The sequence below is a fragment of the Pleurodeles waltl genome, chromosome 7 (genome assembly GCF_031143425.1).
Source record: "Pleurodeles waltl isolate 20211129_DDA chromosome 7, aPleWal1.hap1.20221129, whole genome shotgun sequence".
In the NCBI taxonomy this organism is placed as follows: domain Eukaryota; kingdom Metazoa; phylum Chordata; class Amphibia; order Caudata; family Salamandridae; genus Pleurodeles; species Pleurodeles waltl.
This window is the reverse complement of record NC_090446.1, coordinates 311,129,878-311,146,166: the sequence shown is the minus strand read 5'-3', so window position 1 is coordinate 311,146,166 and position 16,289 is coordinate 311,129,878. Positions and strand designations below refer to the sequence as shown.

At 48.3% G+C, this 16,289-nt stretch overlaps 1 protein-coding gene and 1 long non-coding RNA gene across 4 annotated transcripts in view; one reads left to right on the top strand and one right to left on the bottom strand.

Annotated features, from left to right (window-relative positions):
* The window catches only part of IFT52 (intraflagellar transport 52), a 492,806-nt gene that overhangs the window by 391,168 nt on the left and 85,349 nt on the right, over window positions 1-16,289 (bottom strand). For all 3 annotated transcript variants that reach the window (XM_069243757.1, XM_069243756.1, XM_069243758.1), the window contains one exon: window positions 15,182-15,257. In XM_069243757.1, coding sequence (XP_069099858.1) covers window positions 15,182-15,257 — 76 coding nt within the window. The remainder of the gene's footprint in view (window positions 1-15,181; window positions 15,258-16,289) is intronic.
* LOC138304056 (uncharacterized) overlaps window positions 1-16,289 on the top strand; it is a 276,848-nt gene that overhangs the window by 226,332 nt on the left and 34,227 nt on the right. The gene's annotated exons all lie outside the window — the stretch shown is intronic.

Genomic DNA, 16,289 nt, shown 5'->3' with positions numbered 1-16,289 from the left:
AATAAGCAATACCGAAGGGGTTGTGACAGGGCCACCAGCAAGGAGGGAGCGGGTTGACGCCTAATTGAGGAGACCCCCCAGTGACTCTGACCTGTCCCGAAGTCTGGCGCTTTGGCATTTCTTTTATGAGAAAGTCTGGGGAAGGGCGAGTTAAACCTAATATCTGCTCATTTCTTGCTACGTAACTACTTATTGAATTTTGGGTTTCTAAATCCTGCTTTATGGAGAGGTCCACCACTGCTCAATAGGTTGGGGTTAAGAACTTAAAGATTTAAATGGTCTATAAGGGCGAACAATGCTTCGGGGGGGGCGGGAGTATGGGGTGGGATGGGAGTTGGAGGGCATGGGGGTACGCCCCATGCTGGGCAACACCTGTTGGAGTTTTTTTTTTTTTTACTGTATCAGGTACACAGGGATCTAGACACACACCTCACCTGCCTGGGAAATATTGCAGAAAATAGGGCGACAGTCCAATTCATCTGATCCAAAACCTGGACGGGACTGACCCTTTTCGAAATTTTACTTTGGGTTACATGCACATAAATTGTGGGTCCAATACAAATTATTTCAGGAAATGTTAATGGACTCCTGGATAAGATCAAACGTACAGCTGTCCTTGCATACGCCCACCACCAACAACCCGATTTGCTCCTGCTTCAAGAGACCCACCTTCTCAGGGACCGATGTCCCTTCCTGGCCCGCAGAGGCTTTGACAGGGTCTATCATATGGGGTTTGGCCATGGATCTAGAGGGGTAGCTATAATGCTGCGCCACTCCTTCCCGATGGTGGTCACTAGGGTACAGCATGATCAACAGAGGCGGTTCTTGGTCCTGACTAGGCGAGTCAAAGGACTCACCATTTACGTTGAAAGTGTATATGCCCCTCTGGCGGCCCTGCGCCCAGTTCTACATGTCCTCACCAAAATACTCCTAGACTTGCCCCAAGAGATCACTCTGATAGGTGGAGACTTTAATGCAATCCCTGACCCCCTGCAGAACTACTCAGAACCCCCCCTTAAGCCACAGACAAGTGGCAGCCTCATGCTTATCGAATTGCCTTACGTCCCCTTGAGCTGTGCGATGCATGGAGATTTTGGCACCCACCTGGTTTACTCATTGTAAGGAAATGCCTTCTTGGCATGGTTACCCCCTGACTTTTTGCCTTTGCTGATGCTAAGTTATGATTTGAAAGTGTGCTGGGACCCTGCTAACCAGGCCCTAGCACCAGAGTTCTTTCCAAACTGTACCTTTGTCTCCACAATTGGCACAACCCTGGCACTCAGGTAAGTCCTTTGTAACTGGTACCCTTGGTACCAAGGGCCCTGATGCCAGGGAAGGTCCCTGAGGGCTGCAGCATGTCTTATGCCACCCTGGGGACCCCTCAACCAGCACATGCACACTGCTTCACAGCTTGTGTGTGCTGGTGGGGAGAAAATGACTAAGTCGACATGGCACTCCCCTCAGAGAGCCATGCCAACCTCACACTGCCTAAGGCATAGGTAAGTCACCCCTCTAGCAGGCCTTACAGCCCTAACGCAGGGTGCACTATACCACAAGTGAGGGCATAAGTGCATGAGCACTATGCCCCTACAGTGTCTAAGCAAAACCTTAGACATTTTAAGTGCAGTGTAGCCATAAGAGTATATGGTCTGGGAGTTTGTCAAACACGAACTCCACAGCACCATAATGGCTACACTGAAAACTGGGAAGTGTGGTATCAAACTTCTCAGCACAATAAATGCACACTGATGCCAGTGTACAATTTATTGTAAAATACACCCAGAGGGCATCTTACAGATGCCCCCTGAAAACATACCCGACTTCCAGTGTGGGCTGACTAGTTTTCTCCAGCCTGCCACACACCAGACATGTTGCTGGCCACATGGGGAGAGTGCCTTTGTCACTCTGTGACCAGGAACAAAGCCTGTACTGGGTGGAGGTGCTTCTCACCTCCCCCTGCAGGAACTGTAACACCTGGCGGTGAGCCTCAAAGGCTCACCCCTTTTGTTACAGTGCCCCAGAGCATCCCAGCTAGTGGAGATGCCCGCCCCTCCAACCACTGCCCCTGCTTTTGGCAGCAAGGCTGGAGGAGATAATGAAAAAAACAAGGAGGAGTCACTCCCCAGTCAGGACAGCCCCTAAGGTGTCCTGAGCTAAGGTGACTCTTACTTTTAGAAATCCTCCATCTTGTGGATGGAGGATTCCCCCAATAGGATTAGGGATGTGCCCCCCTCCCCACAGGGAGGAGGCACAAAGAGGGTGTAGCCACCCTCAAGGACAGTAGCCATTGGCTACTGCCCTCCCAGACCTAAACACACTCCTAAATTCAGTATTTAGGGGCCCCCAGAACCTAGGAAACTAGATGCCTGCAACCTAAAGTAGAAGAAGAAGAAGAAGAAGAAGAAGAAGAAGGACTGCTGACCTGAAGCCCTGCAGTGAAGACGGAGACGACAACTGCTTTGGCCCCAGCCCTACCGGCCTGTCTCCCAACTTCGAAGAAAACTGCAACAGCGACGCATCCAACAGGGACCAGCGACCTCTGAAGCCTCAGAGGACTGCCCTGTACCCAAGGACCAAGAAACTCCAGTGAACAGCGGCTCTGTTCAACCATCTGCAACTTTCTTGCAACAAAGAAACAACTTCAAGGACTTCACGTTTCCCGCCAGAAGCGTGAGACTTTCTACTCTGTACCCGACGCCCCAGGCTCGACCTGCCAAAAACCAACACTACATGGAGGACTCCCCGGCGACTGCGAGCCCGTGAGTAGCCAGAGTTGACCCCCCTGAGCCCCCACAGCGACGCCTGCAGAGGAAATCCAGAGGCTCCCCCTGACCGCGACTCCCTGTAACAAGGGACCCGATGCCTGGAACCAACACAGCACCCGCAGCCCCCAGGACCGGAAGGAACAGAACTCCAGTGCAGGAGCGACCGCCAGGCGACCCTCTGCCTAGCCCAGGTGGTGGCTACCCAGAGGAGCCCCCCCCTGTGCCTGCATGCATCATTGAAGAGAACCCCGGGTCTCCCGACTGCTTTCAATATAATACCAGATGCCTGTTTGCACTCTGCACCCGGCCGCCCCTGAGGGTGTACTTTCTGTGCCTGCTTGTGTCCCCCCCGGTGCCCTACAAAACCCCCCTGGTCTGCTCTCCGAGGACGCAGGTACTTACCTGCTGGCAGACTGGAACCGGGGCACCCCTGTTGTCCATTGAAGCCTATGTCTTTTGGGCACCTATTTGACCTCTGTACCTGACCGGCCCTGAGCTGCTGGTGTGGTAACTTTGGGGTTGCCTTGAACCCCCCAACGGTGGGCTACCTTGGACCCAACTTTGAACCCTGTAAGTGTTTTACTTACCTGTGAACTTAACAATTACTTACCTCCCCCAGGAACTGTTGATTTTTGCAGTGTCCACTTTTAAAATAGCTTATTGCCATTTTTTGTCAAAACTATACATGCTATTATGATTATTCAAAGTTCCTAGAATACCTGAGGGAAATACCTTTCATGTGAAGTATTGATAGTTTATTTTAAGAACCACAGGTTCAAGATTTACAAAGAAAATATATATTTCTGTATAAAAACCTATTGGCCTGGAGTAAGTCTTTGAGTGTGTGTTCCTCATTTAATGCCTTTGTGTGTACAACAAATGCTTAACACTACTCTCTGATAAGCCTACTGCTCGACCACACTACCACAAAATAGAGCATTAAAATTATCTCTTTTTGCCACTATCTTACCTCTAGGGGGAACCCTTGGACTCTGTGCACACCATTTCTTACTTTGAAATAGTATATACAGAGCCAACTTCCTACATTGGTGGATCAGCGGTGAGGTACAAGACTTTGCATTTGCTGGACTACTCAGCCAATACCTGATCATACAACTAAATTCCAAAGATTGTCATTAGAAACTGATTTTTAAAATTTGAGCTATTTTTCTAAATTTTTAAAAGTCCTACTAGGGCCTAGTGTTAGTCCGTTAGCATTTCTTTTAGAGTTTAAAGGTTTTGTAAAAGTTTGGATTAAGTTCTAGAGATAGTTTTAGATTCTTAAAAAGTATCCCAACTTTTAGAGAAAGAATGTCTAGTACAGATGAGATGGTGGTGGAGCTCAACCTCACCCCTTACCTGCATCTTAGTATATCAGAGTTAAGGACTCTCTGTAAAATTAAAAAGATAAAAACTGGATCAAACCCTACCAAAGTACAGCTCCAGGAGCTTTTGACAGAGTTTGCTAGAGACAACCCCTCTGAAGACAACCTTCCAGAGGGGGAAACTAGTGACCAGGAGGAAAATTTCCCCCTACCTGTCCTAGTTAGGGAGACCATGGTTTCTCAAACCCTGACTCGACAAGTGATAGTCAGAGATGCTAGTTCTCCCACAGGGGAGTCCAGCAGCTCTGGAAGCATTGAGGGCAGCCTCAATGAAGATGACCTCCTGCTAGCCAGGATGGCCAAAATATTGGCTTTGGAGAAACAGCTACTAGCCATAGAAAGGGAAAGACAAGAGATGGGTTTAGCTCCCATCAATGGTGGCAGCTACTTAAACAGGGTCAGAGAAACTACTGACAAGCTAAAACTCCCCAAAGGGATTGTAACAAAATATGAAGATGGTGATGATATCACCAAATGGTTCACAGCTTCTGAGAGGGCTTGTGCAACCAGGAAAGTAAACAAATCTCACTGTGGTGCTTTCCTTTGGGGAATGTTCACTGGAAAGTGTAGGGATAGACTCCTCACACTCTCTGGAAAAGATGCAGAATCCTATGACCTCGTGAAGGCTACCCTGACTGAGGGCTTTGGATTCTCAACTGAGGAGTTCAGGAGGGGCTCAAAAATCCTCAAGGCAGACCTGGGTTGATTTTGTTGACTTCTCAGTCAAAACACTGGATGTTTGGATTAATGGCAGTGGTGTAAATTATTATGAAGGGCTGTATAGTTTGTTTATGAAGGAACACCTTTTAAGTAATTGTTTCAATGATAAACTGCATCAGTATCTGGTAGACCAGGTACAATTTCTCCCCAAGAATTGGGAAAGAAGGCAGACCATTGGGTCAAGACCTGGGTGACCAAAACTTCCACAGGGGGTGACCAAAAGAAAGGGGTCAAAAGACTCCCCAGGGGAAGAGTGTTGAGACATCCAAGGGAAAAAGTAAAGAGTCTTCTACAGGGCCCCAAAAACCTGCTCAGGAGGGAGGGTCCAAAGCCTTTTCACAATCCTCATTTCGGTACAATGGTAAAACCTTTGATCCCAAAAAGGCCTGGTGTCGTAGCTGTAATTAGCAGGGGCACCAAACTGGAGAAAAGGCCTGTCCCAAGAAAGGTTTCACTTCTACTACTACTCCAGTTAGTACTGGAATAGCCAGTCTCCAGGTGGGATCAACAGTGTGCCCAGAGCAAATCAGGGTCCACACTGAAGCTACATTAGTCTCTGAGGGTGGGATGGACCTAGCCACACTAGCTGCCTGGCCTCCTAACATGAGAAAGTACAGGCAGCAGCTCTTTATTAATGGGACTAGTGTAGAAGCCCAGAGGGATACAGGTGCCAGTGTCACTATGGAGACAAACTGGTTTCCCCAGGACAATACCTGACTGGACAAACTTAACCAGTCACCAACGCTGACAATCAGACTAAAGTACATCCCATGGCTATGGTAACTTTAGAAGGGGGAGGGGTCACTGGCCTGAAACAGGTGGTAGTCTCTTCTGCTATACCAGTTGAGTGTCTGCTTGGAAATGATTTGGAGTCCTCAGCATGGGCTGAAGTAGAACTCAAAACCCATGCAGCCATGCTGGGTATCCCTGAACTGGTGTGTGTCAAGACAAGGGCACAGTGCAAGGCTCAGGGTGAAAAAGAGGTGCTGGAGTCTGGAATAATGGCCCAACCCTCCAAGAGAAAAGGATAGAAGACTGGGGAACCAGCTTCAGCACAGAAAAAGAAAAAGAACCTCTCTTCTTAGGAAGAAGTTCTATCCCCTGAGGGAACTGAGCCTATAGAGTTGGAACCTTAGGTTGAGCTCTTGGGCCCGGGGGACCAACAAGGGAACAACTGTGCAAGGGGCAAGAAACATGTCCCTTTCTTGAAGGCCTTAGGCAGCAAGCTGCTGAGGAAACAAAAGGAAATGTCAGTGGAACCTACAGGGTCTATTGGGAAGATGGACTCCTTTACGCTGAGGCAAGAGATCCAAAACCTGGTGCCACCAGGAGAGTGGTAGTGCCTCAGACGTGTAGGGAGTTCATTCTGACCTTAGCCCGTGACATTCCACTTGCTGGCCATTTGGGACAAACCAAGACTTGGGAGAGGTTAGTCAACCATTTCTATTGGCCCAACATGTCCCAGAATGTAAAGGGGTTTTGTGCCTCCTGTGCCATCTGTCAAGCCAGTGGTAAGACAGGTGGCCACCCAAAGGCTCCCTCATTCCACTTCCAGTGGTTGGGGTCCCCTTTGAAAGAGTGGGAGTGGATATAGTGGGTCCACTTGAACCTCCCACAGCCTCAGGGAATCAGTATATCCTAGTAGTAGTGGATCATGCTACTAGGTACCCTGAAGCAATTCCCCTTAGGTCCACTACTGCCCCTGCAGTAGCCAAAGCACTCATTGGTATCTTTACCAGAGTGGGATTTCCTAAGGAGGTGGTTTCTGACAGAGGTACCAACTTCACGTCAGCTTACCTGAAACATATGTGGAATGAGTGTGGGGTGACCTACAAATTCACCACACCATACCATCCACAAACCAATGGTCTTGTGGAAAGATTCAACAAGACATTGAAGGGCATTATTATGGGGCTCCCTTAAAAGCTCAAAAGGAGATGGGATGTCCTCTTGCCATGTCTGCTTTTCGCCTACAGAGAGGTGCCTCAGAAGGGAGTAGGGTTTTCCCCCTTTGAACTTCTGTTTGGTCATCCTGTCAGGGGACCACTAGCTCTTGTGAAAGAAGGCTGGGAGAGACCTCTTCACGAGCCTAAGCAAGATATAGTGGACTATGTACTAGGCCTATGTTCCAGGATGGCAGATTACATGGAAAAGGCAAGCAAAAACCTTGAGGCCAGCCAACAGCTCCAGAAGCTGTTATGGTTGAATTTCAGCCAGGACAGAAAGTCTGGATTCTGGAGCCTGTGGCTCCCAGGGCACTTCAGGACAGATGGAGTGGCCCTTACCCAGTGCTAGAGAAGAAGAAGAGTGAGGTCACCTACCTGGTGGACCTAGGCACCAACAGGGCCCCCAAGAGGGTGATCCATGTTAATCGCCTGAAACTCTTCCATGACAGGGCAGATGTGAGCCTGTTGATGGTTACAGATGAGGACCAGGAAGCAGAGAGTGAACCTCTCCCTGATCTCTCCACTGACCCCAAAGATGGCACAGTAGATGGAGTGATCTACTCAGACACCCTCTCTGGCCAACAGCAAGCTGACTGCAGCCAAGTCCTCCAGCAGTTTGCTGAGCTCTTTTCCTTAACCCCTGGTCAGACACACCTGTGCACCCATGATGTGGACACAGGAGGCAGCATGCCTGTCAAAAACAACATTTTTAGACAGTCTGATCAAGTTAAGGAAAGCATCAAAGTGGAAGTCCACAAGATGCTGGAATTGGGAGTGATTGAGCACTCTGACAGCCCCTGGGCTAGCCCGTGGTCTTAGTCCCCAACCCTCACACCAAAGATGGCAAGAGAGAGATGAGGTTCTGTGTGGACTACAGAGGATGGACTTAATTCTGTCACCAAGACAGATGCCCATCCCATTCCAAGGGCAGATGAGTTAATAGACAAATTGGGTGCTGACAAATACTTAAGTACCTTTGACTTGACAGCAGGGTACTGGCAAATCAGAATGGCACCAGGAGCAAAAGAAAAGACAGCATTCTCCAAACCTGATGGGCACTATCACTTTACTGTGATGCCCTTTGGCTTAAAGAATGCCCCTGCCACCTTCCAAGGGTTGGTGAATCAAGTCCTTGCTGGCTTGGAGTCCTTTAGTGCAGTTTATCTTGATGATATTGCTGACTTTAGCTCCAACTGGCAGGATCACCTGGTCCACCTGAAGAAGGTTTTGCAGGCCCTGCAAGCAGCAGGTCCCTCTATCAAGGCATCTAAATGTCAGATAGGGCAGGGTACGGTGGTTTACTTGGGACACCTTGTAGGTGGAGGCCAAGTTCAGCCACTCCAACCCAAGATCCAGACTATTCTGGACTGGGTAGCTCCAAAAACCCAGACTCAAGTCAGGGCATTGACTGGCTGGACTGGGTACTATAGGAGGTTTGTGAAGGGATATGGATCCATAGTGACACCCCTCACAGAGCGTACCTCCAAGAAAATGCCCAAGAAGAAAAACTGGACTGTAGACACCCTGAAACAAGCTATGTGCACAGCACCAGTTCTAAAAGCTCCAGATTACTATAAGCAGTTCATTGTGCAGACAGATGCCTCTGAGCATGGGATAGGAGCAGTCCTGCCCCAGACAAATTATGATGACCTTGACCAACCTGTTGCTTTTATTAGCAGGAGGTTACTCCCCAGGGAGCAGCGTTGGAGTGCCATTGAGAGGGAGGCCTTTGTTGTGGTCTGGTCCCTGAAGAAGTTGAGACCATACCTCTTTGGTACTCACTTTGTAGTTCAGACTGACCAAAGACCTCTCAGATGGATCATGCTAATGAAAGGAGAAAACCCTAAACTGTTGAGGTGGTCCATATCCATACAGGGAATGGACTTTATAGTGTAACAGACCTGGGACTGCCCATGCCAATGCAGATGGCCTTTCCAGGTTCTTCCAGTTATAAAATGAAGACTCTCTTGGGAAAGGTTAGTCTCATCCTCTTTCATTTGGGTGGGGGTGGGGGGGTAGTGTAAGGAAATGCCTTCTTGGCATGGTTACCCCCTGACTTTTTGCCTTTGCTGATGCTAAGTTATGATTTGGAAGTGTGCTGGGACCCTGCTAACCAGGCCTTGCCACCAGTGTTCTTTCCCTAAACTGTACCTTTGTCTTCACAATTGGCACAACCCTGGCACTCAGGTAAGTCCCTTGTAACTTGTACCCCTGGTACCAAGGGCCCTGATGCCAGGGAAGGTCCCTGAGGGCTGCAGCATGTCTTATGCCACCCTGGGGACCCCTCACTCAGCACATGCACACTGCTTCACAGCTTGTGTGTGCTGATGGGGGAGAAAATGACTAAGTCGACATGGCACTCACCTCAGAGTGCCATGCCCACCTCACACTGCCTGTGGCATTGGTAAGTCACCCCTCTAGCAGGCCTTACAGCCCTAAGGCAGGGTGCACTATACCACAGGTGAGGGCAGAGGTGCATGAGCACTATGCCCCTACAGTGTCTAAGCAAAACCTTAGACATTGTAAGTGCAGGGTAGCCATAAGAGTATATGGTCTGGGAGTTTGTCAAACACGAACTCCACAGCACCATAATGGCTACACTGAAAACTGGGAGGTTTGGTATCAAACTTCTCAGTACAATAAATGCACACTCATGCCAGTGTACAATTTATTGTAAAATACACCCAGAGGGCATCTTAGAGATGCCCCCTAAAAACATACCCGACTTCCAGTGTGGGCTGACTAGTTTTTGCCAACCTGCCACACACCAGACATGTTGCTGGCCTCATGGGGAGAGTGCCTTTGACACTCTGTGTCCAGGAACAAAGCCTGTACTGGGTGGAGGTGCTTCTCACCTCCCCCTGCAGGAACTTTAACACCTGGCGGTGAGCCTCAAAGGCTCACCCCTTTTGTTACAGTGCCCCAGGGCATCCCAGCTAGTGGAGATGCCTGCCCCTCTGGCCACTGCCCCCACTTTTGGCGGCAAGGCTGGAGGAGATAATGAGAAAAACAAGGAGTCACCCCCCCAGTCAGGACAGCCCCTAAGGTCTCCTGAGCTGAGGTGACTTACTTTTAGAAATCCTACATCTTGTGGATGGAAGATTCCCCCAATAGGATTAGGGATGTGCCCCCCTCCCCAGAGGGAGGAGGCACAAAGAGGGTGTAGTCACCCTCAAGGACAGTAGCCATTGGCTACTGCCGTCCCAGACCTAAACACACCCCTAAATTCAGTATGTAGGGGCACTCAGAACCTAGGAAACTAGATTCCTGCAACCTAAAGAAGAAGAAGGACTGCTGACCTGAAGCCCTGCAGTGAAGACGGAGATGACAACTGCTTAGCCCCAGTCCTACAGGCCTGTCTCCCAACTTTGAAGAAAACTGCAACATCGACGCATCCAACAGGGACCAGTGACCTCTGAAGCCTCAGAGGACTGCCCTGTAACCAAGGACCAAGAAACTCCTGTGAACAGCGGCTCTGTTCAACCACCTTAAACTTTCCTGCAACAAAGAAACAACTTGAAGGACTTCACATTTCCTGCCGGAAGCGTGAGACTTTCTACTCTGCACCGACGCCCCTGGCTCGACCTGAGGAAAACCAACCCTACAGGGAGGACTCCCCAGCGACTGCGAGCCCATGAGTACCCAGAGTTGGACCCCCCCCCCCCCCCCGAGTCCCCACAGCGACGCCTGCAGAGGAAATCCATAGGCTCCCCCTGACCGCAACTGTCTGTAACAAGGGACCCGATGCCTGGAACCAACACAGCACCCGCAGCCCTCAGGACCGGAAGGAACCGAACTCCAGTGCAGGAATGACCCCCAGGCGACCCTCTGCCCAGGTGGTGGCTACCCCCAAGGAGTGCGCCCCCCCCCACCCCTCCCCCGCGCCTGCCTGCATCGTTGAAGAGATCCCCGGGTCTCCCCATTACTTTCAATACAAAACCCGACACCGGTTTGCACTCTGCACCCGGCCGCCCCTGTGCCGCTGAGGGTGTACTTTCTGTGCCTGCTTGTGTCCCCCCCCCCACCCCCCTGGGTGCCCTACAAAACCCCCTGGTCTGCCCTCCGAGGACGCGGGTACTTACCTGCTGGCGAACTGGAACCCGGGCACCCCTGTTCTCCAATGAAGCCTATCTGTTTTGGGCACCTCTTTGACCTCTGCTCCTGACCGGCCCTGAGCTGCTGGTGTGGTAACTTTGGGGTTGCCTTGAACCCCCAACGGTGGGCTACCTTGGACCCAACTTTGAACTCTGTAAGTGTTTTACTTACCTGTGAACTTAACAATTACTTACCTCCCCCAGGAACTGTTGATTTTTACACTGTGTCCACTTTTAAAATAGCTTATTGCCATTTTTGTCAACACTATACATGCTATTGTGATTATTCAAAGTTCCTAGAATACCTGCGTGAAATACCTTTCATTTGAAGTATTGCTTGTAAATCTTGAACCTGTGGTTCTTGAAATAAACTAAGAAAATATATTTTTCTATATAAAAACCTATTGGCCTGGAGTAAGTCTTTGAGTGTGTGTTCCTCATTTAATGCCTTTGTGTGCACAACAAATGCTGAACAGTACCCTCTGATAAGCCTACTGCTCGACCATACTACCACAAAATAGAGCATTAAAATTATCTCTTTTTGCCACTATCTTACCTCTAAGCGGAACCCTTGGACTCTGAGCACACTATTTCTTACTTTGAAATAGTATATTCAGAGCCAATTTCCTACACTCATTCATCTGCAGCGCACCGTGCACAGTCCAGAATATACCTCATTTTATTACTGGCTACGGACTGTAGCCACCTCACACAAATTGAGATTCTTCCACGGGGTATCTCAGGTCACGCACCACTTCAGTTTGCATTTGGATCTGCACATGCAGTATCCCGCCCAAAGTGGCGGTTAAATGCATGGTATCTACAGCATAAACCCATCACCCAACAATTGCAAAAAGTTATTCATGAATACTTTTCCCTTAACAAGAACTCAGTCTCATCAATGGGTACCCTCTGGGAGGCGAGCAAGGTGGTGGTGCGGGGAGTGGCCAGTGGATTCGTCTGATCTTGAGAGAGAGGGCCCAGATGCTAAACATCACCCACTTAGAAGCCTGAGCCCACCAGCTGGAACCTAAACAATCTACGCAGCCAAATCAAGAGGTAACCCAGCAGCTTTTGCTTATACAGGAAGAAATACTGAGGCAGCTGAACACTTCTGGTGGGCCTCCAATGCCCGTGTATATTGGTGGGGGGACTACAAATGGGAAACTACTTTACTGGCTGGTATCACACCACCATTCATCTAGAATCATTCCGGAAATCGGTAATACACAGGGGTAAACGGTCACCAAGCTGCAAGATGTGGCAGATACATTCACTTCCTATTATAGTGAGTTGTACAAGGCCTTCCGGATGATTAATCCAGATCATGCCCCTCAGTTTCTGACATATGTTCCCCTCCCCGAGGTGTCACAAACAGAAATAGACATCCTAGACGAACCCATAACGATTGAGGAAATAAGTGAGGCAATCTCTTGAATGGGTACTGGAAAGACTGGTTTCCATCGGAGTACTACAAAGTGTTCCGGGACGGCTTAACGCCTCCACTTAAGGCCTTATACGACGTAGTTGGCCCGATAGGTTCCCTTCCAGAAGGAATAGATACAGCCACCATTGTGGTGCTTCCCAAAACGCAGCCACCGTCACAGTCCTGTGTAAACTACAGGCCAATCGCTCTTATCAATAGTGAGATAAAAATGTATGCCAAGATTCTAGCGACCAGTCTTAAGACCCTGACCAATGCGGATTCATTGTATACGCCGTCTCCATGTTGCACTGGCACTTCGATCTGGCGCTTCTTTGTCGATTTTGAGAAGGCTTTCGATACGGTGGACTGGGGATATCTGTGACTGGCGCTTATTTGTGCATGGGAACCCGATTTTGTCGGATGGTTCATGCCTTATAGGTTAAGCCACTGGCCTGGTAACAGCACTCTATCCCCTGCCTTTCCTATTAGTCAGGTGACGCTTGAGGGCAGCCCCTTATCCCCTCCTCTTTTTGCTCTGGCCTTTGAGCCTCTAACACAATTGATCAGGATAGTTCCTATATACCAAGGGTGGAACTGGGACCACATATATGAGGATTGTGTAGCTTCGTACGCCGGCGACGTCCTCCCATACATTACAAACCCCAGAGAGACTGGCCCACGGAGCTTCACCTTCTGCGTTGCTTTGAGGAGGCGTCAGGCCTATGAATGAACCCAGCTAAATCAGTGCCGGTGCAATTGGCGCCAGAGGGGGACTGCTATGCGTGGCAAGATAGGGTACCTATCCGTTGATTGAGTTTTAAATACCTGGGTATTCGGGTGGGTCTTCTCCCAAACTGACGTGGTCCCTGAATCTTGCCCCACTGACATCTCGGGCCAATGCAGACATGGTGCGATGTCAATCGCTGCCACTAAATAGTTTGGATCATGTGGCATAGTATAAAACGATGATACTGCCCCGGTTTATTTTATATGTTCTTCAGAACCAGACACCGAATTGCATTGCAACATTGCCTATGATGGGAGAATGAGCAGGACCAACCCACACCTGTACTACTTGGTAACAAATTTTGCTCATTCATGACCGGTTTAATGGGGGTTGACCCAACCCAGCACACCAACTTGAACTGACCTCTTTAAGCTTCCCACAAATATTAGATCTCCTCTATGGCTCCCTGCTCATCCGTGACCTGGAACCAGTGACCACAGTGGTTTTCCTCGCTTGGCGAGCAGCCCTACGTCATACACGTTGGGAGAACATTATCACCCAGCAGACACCCCTATGGCAGGGTAATTGGCTGAAAGAGCCAGTGGCCTTACGTGGGTTCAGGAAATGAGACTTGTTGGGCATATCTCAGCTGGGAGATGTATGGAAAGGGGGGTCCATGTGATCCTTTCAGGACTTCCAGGCTACACACCAACTCTCCCATACACAGTTTTATAAGTACCTTCAGCTTCGTCACATCCTTTAAGTACACCTGTCACACACTGATACGATGCTGGAGCGTAGGCCACTGGAGGCCAAGTTGCTCTTGGGGGCTCTAGAGAGGAGGGTGTATCCCAAATATATAGAATGTTAATTAACAATGCTCTGGGTGACCTTGATCATCTCAGAGACTGATGGGAGGGATGGCTGGGTCCTCTGGAAGAAACGGGCTGGCAAGATGGACTGATGGCGCCAAGGCTAATAACTATATTGTCCAGATAGTGATTGATAAAATTGTGCTTTATGAATGGGTCATACCTCTCTCCTGAAAGGCTGCATAGAGCTGGACTCTGGTCCAACTCCACTGCCCTAGGTGCTCTGAGGAATCTGCAGACTTCTTTCACATGGAATGAGGATGTCCCTGAATTGTACAGTACTGGAAGATATTGCAAGAGCTTCATGCAGTGACAGGGTGGGGGCAACAATTGTCCCCAGTGATTGTCTTGCTGGGAGTAATGGCGGAAGCAGAGGGTTCATGGGCAGAACAAACCTTCATGGGAACTGCCCTGATGGTGGCAAAACGTGACATTGGGAAGAATTGGAATTCCTCCAACACGCGGTTTCGTCTGAAGTGGAGGCGCGGGGTCGACTGGTGCGCAAGACAGGAAACCAGTCTATGAGGTGAAGGGGTGCCCTTACAAATATGCAAAGGTATGGGGGAAATGGTTGGGTCTCCTATCATGGACGACCAGAGATGTAGAGTACTTTGTGTCAGCAATAATGGACTATCATTTTATCTGAGTGTATGTACTTAGAATTACATGGATACCTGTATGTTGTGAGTCTCACCCTGGAGAAATGGTGTTTCTTTCCTTGTGCTTCCTTTCCTTACAATTTTTTTTATAAAGATGTGTTTATTACATTAAAAAAAAAAAAAAAAAACACGCCTCTTTACTGGGAGGCTTTTTCTATGAAAATATTATCAATCAGTTGTGTATGTAACAATAAATGAAGAAAGAGCATGTGATAACTGATGACCAGTGCTTAATTTGTAAATAAAAATGTGCTGGTGCCCAAAGTCCTCCTCTTAAATACGCGGCTGCTGCAATTAAATGTGGAAACACAGAATACTGAGGCACGTAATTCTGAAGTCACCTCGGCCCCTTAAATCCATATAAAGCTACTACCTGCCCCTTCAGCTCACTTTTGCAACTTTATGCTTTTTCCCTTCCTCCGTCTTCCCATATGTGTCTTTCTCGCAGTAAATACTTGAGGCAGAAGAATAAGCCCTGGCACTCAAAAATAAGTGTTGGTGCTCAGCACCGGAAACAAGCACAAATTAAGCACTGCTGATGACTAGATATGCTTTGAGTCAGCAGGAATATAAAAACGATGACTTACCTGTTGAGGACCCCATTGGAAACAAGTGCTTCTTTGGGGTGGAAGTACTTGTAATAAACATTTCGTACCACTGCATCTGTTGTAAAAGAGATTAGATAGAAATTAATGTGTCTCCAGTCAAAATGTTTATGAACACCTAAACACAAGGTCTCGGGCCTGATGTATAAAACTATTGTGCAGTTGCAAACCCTGTGGTTCGCAAAACCTTAAATCTGCAATAAAAACATGTTTTTACGATGTTTTAGTCCCATTCCGTGAGTCAGAAAAGCATTCTGACTTAAAAACGAGGTTTACAACCCATTCTGAATCACATTTAGGAGGGGAGCTGAAAAGAGCGTCCGTTTTTAATTGCAATTTGGAATAGTATGAATCGATAGTTTGCTTTCACAACTACAAATCATTGTTAAGACACAGCCCCCTCAACGAAGGTGGAATCCAATTACAAAGAGGAAGCTGCCCCAACGGAAGAGCTTCCCTATTGGGCATGTTGTTTAGTAGGAGCAGGCAGTTGTCTACTGCTTGCTCCATGTGACGTGTTCCTAAACAGGAAACATTTTTAAGCAGGATCAGTTCCTTTGAGGAACATGGGCTGCATTAAAAAATATTATAATAATAAGTTTCCCAATTAGAAAAGCGAACATAGGAATGGTAGCCTCCTATTCCTAGGAGGATACCATCCCCTTGTTTGCAGACAATCAATGGTGAATGGAAATAGCAACCTTTCTAATTAACTAGCAGGTCGTTCTGCACTTGAGGTACCCTGACCAGTTAGTACATACTTTGCACCACAAATTCACAGATAGGTCCCAATAAGTTGGTGCGCCACATGCAACACCTTTTAGAGACTTCTTGTTTAGTAGTTCATGCCCAAGGGCTTCAGTTGAAACTGACCAAGCTAGTACTACTATTATTCACTTTAGTATTACTGGTCCCTTAGCAGCAATAGGAGACTATTGGTCAAATTTATGACCATTAAATTACTTTTTACTAGGTGATAATTTAGTGATTTAGTTATCGAATAGCAAAATAGGTTTAGAAATGCTTTCCGAATCACAATTTTAAAGGGGGTAGTTTATAGCATCCCTGCGATTCGGAATGCTTATGTATC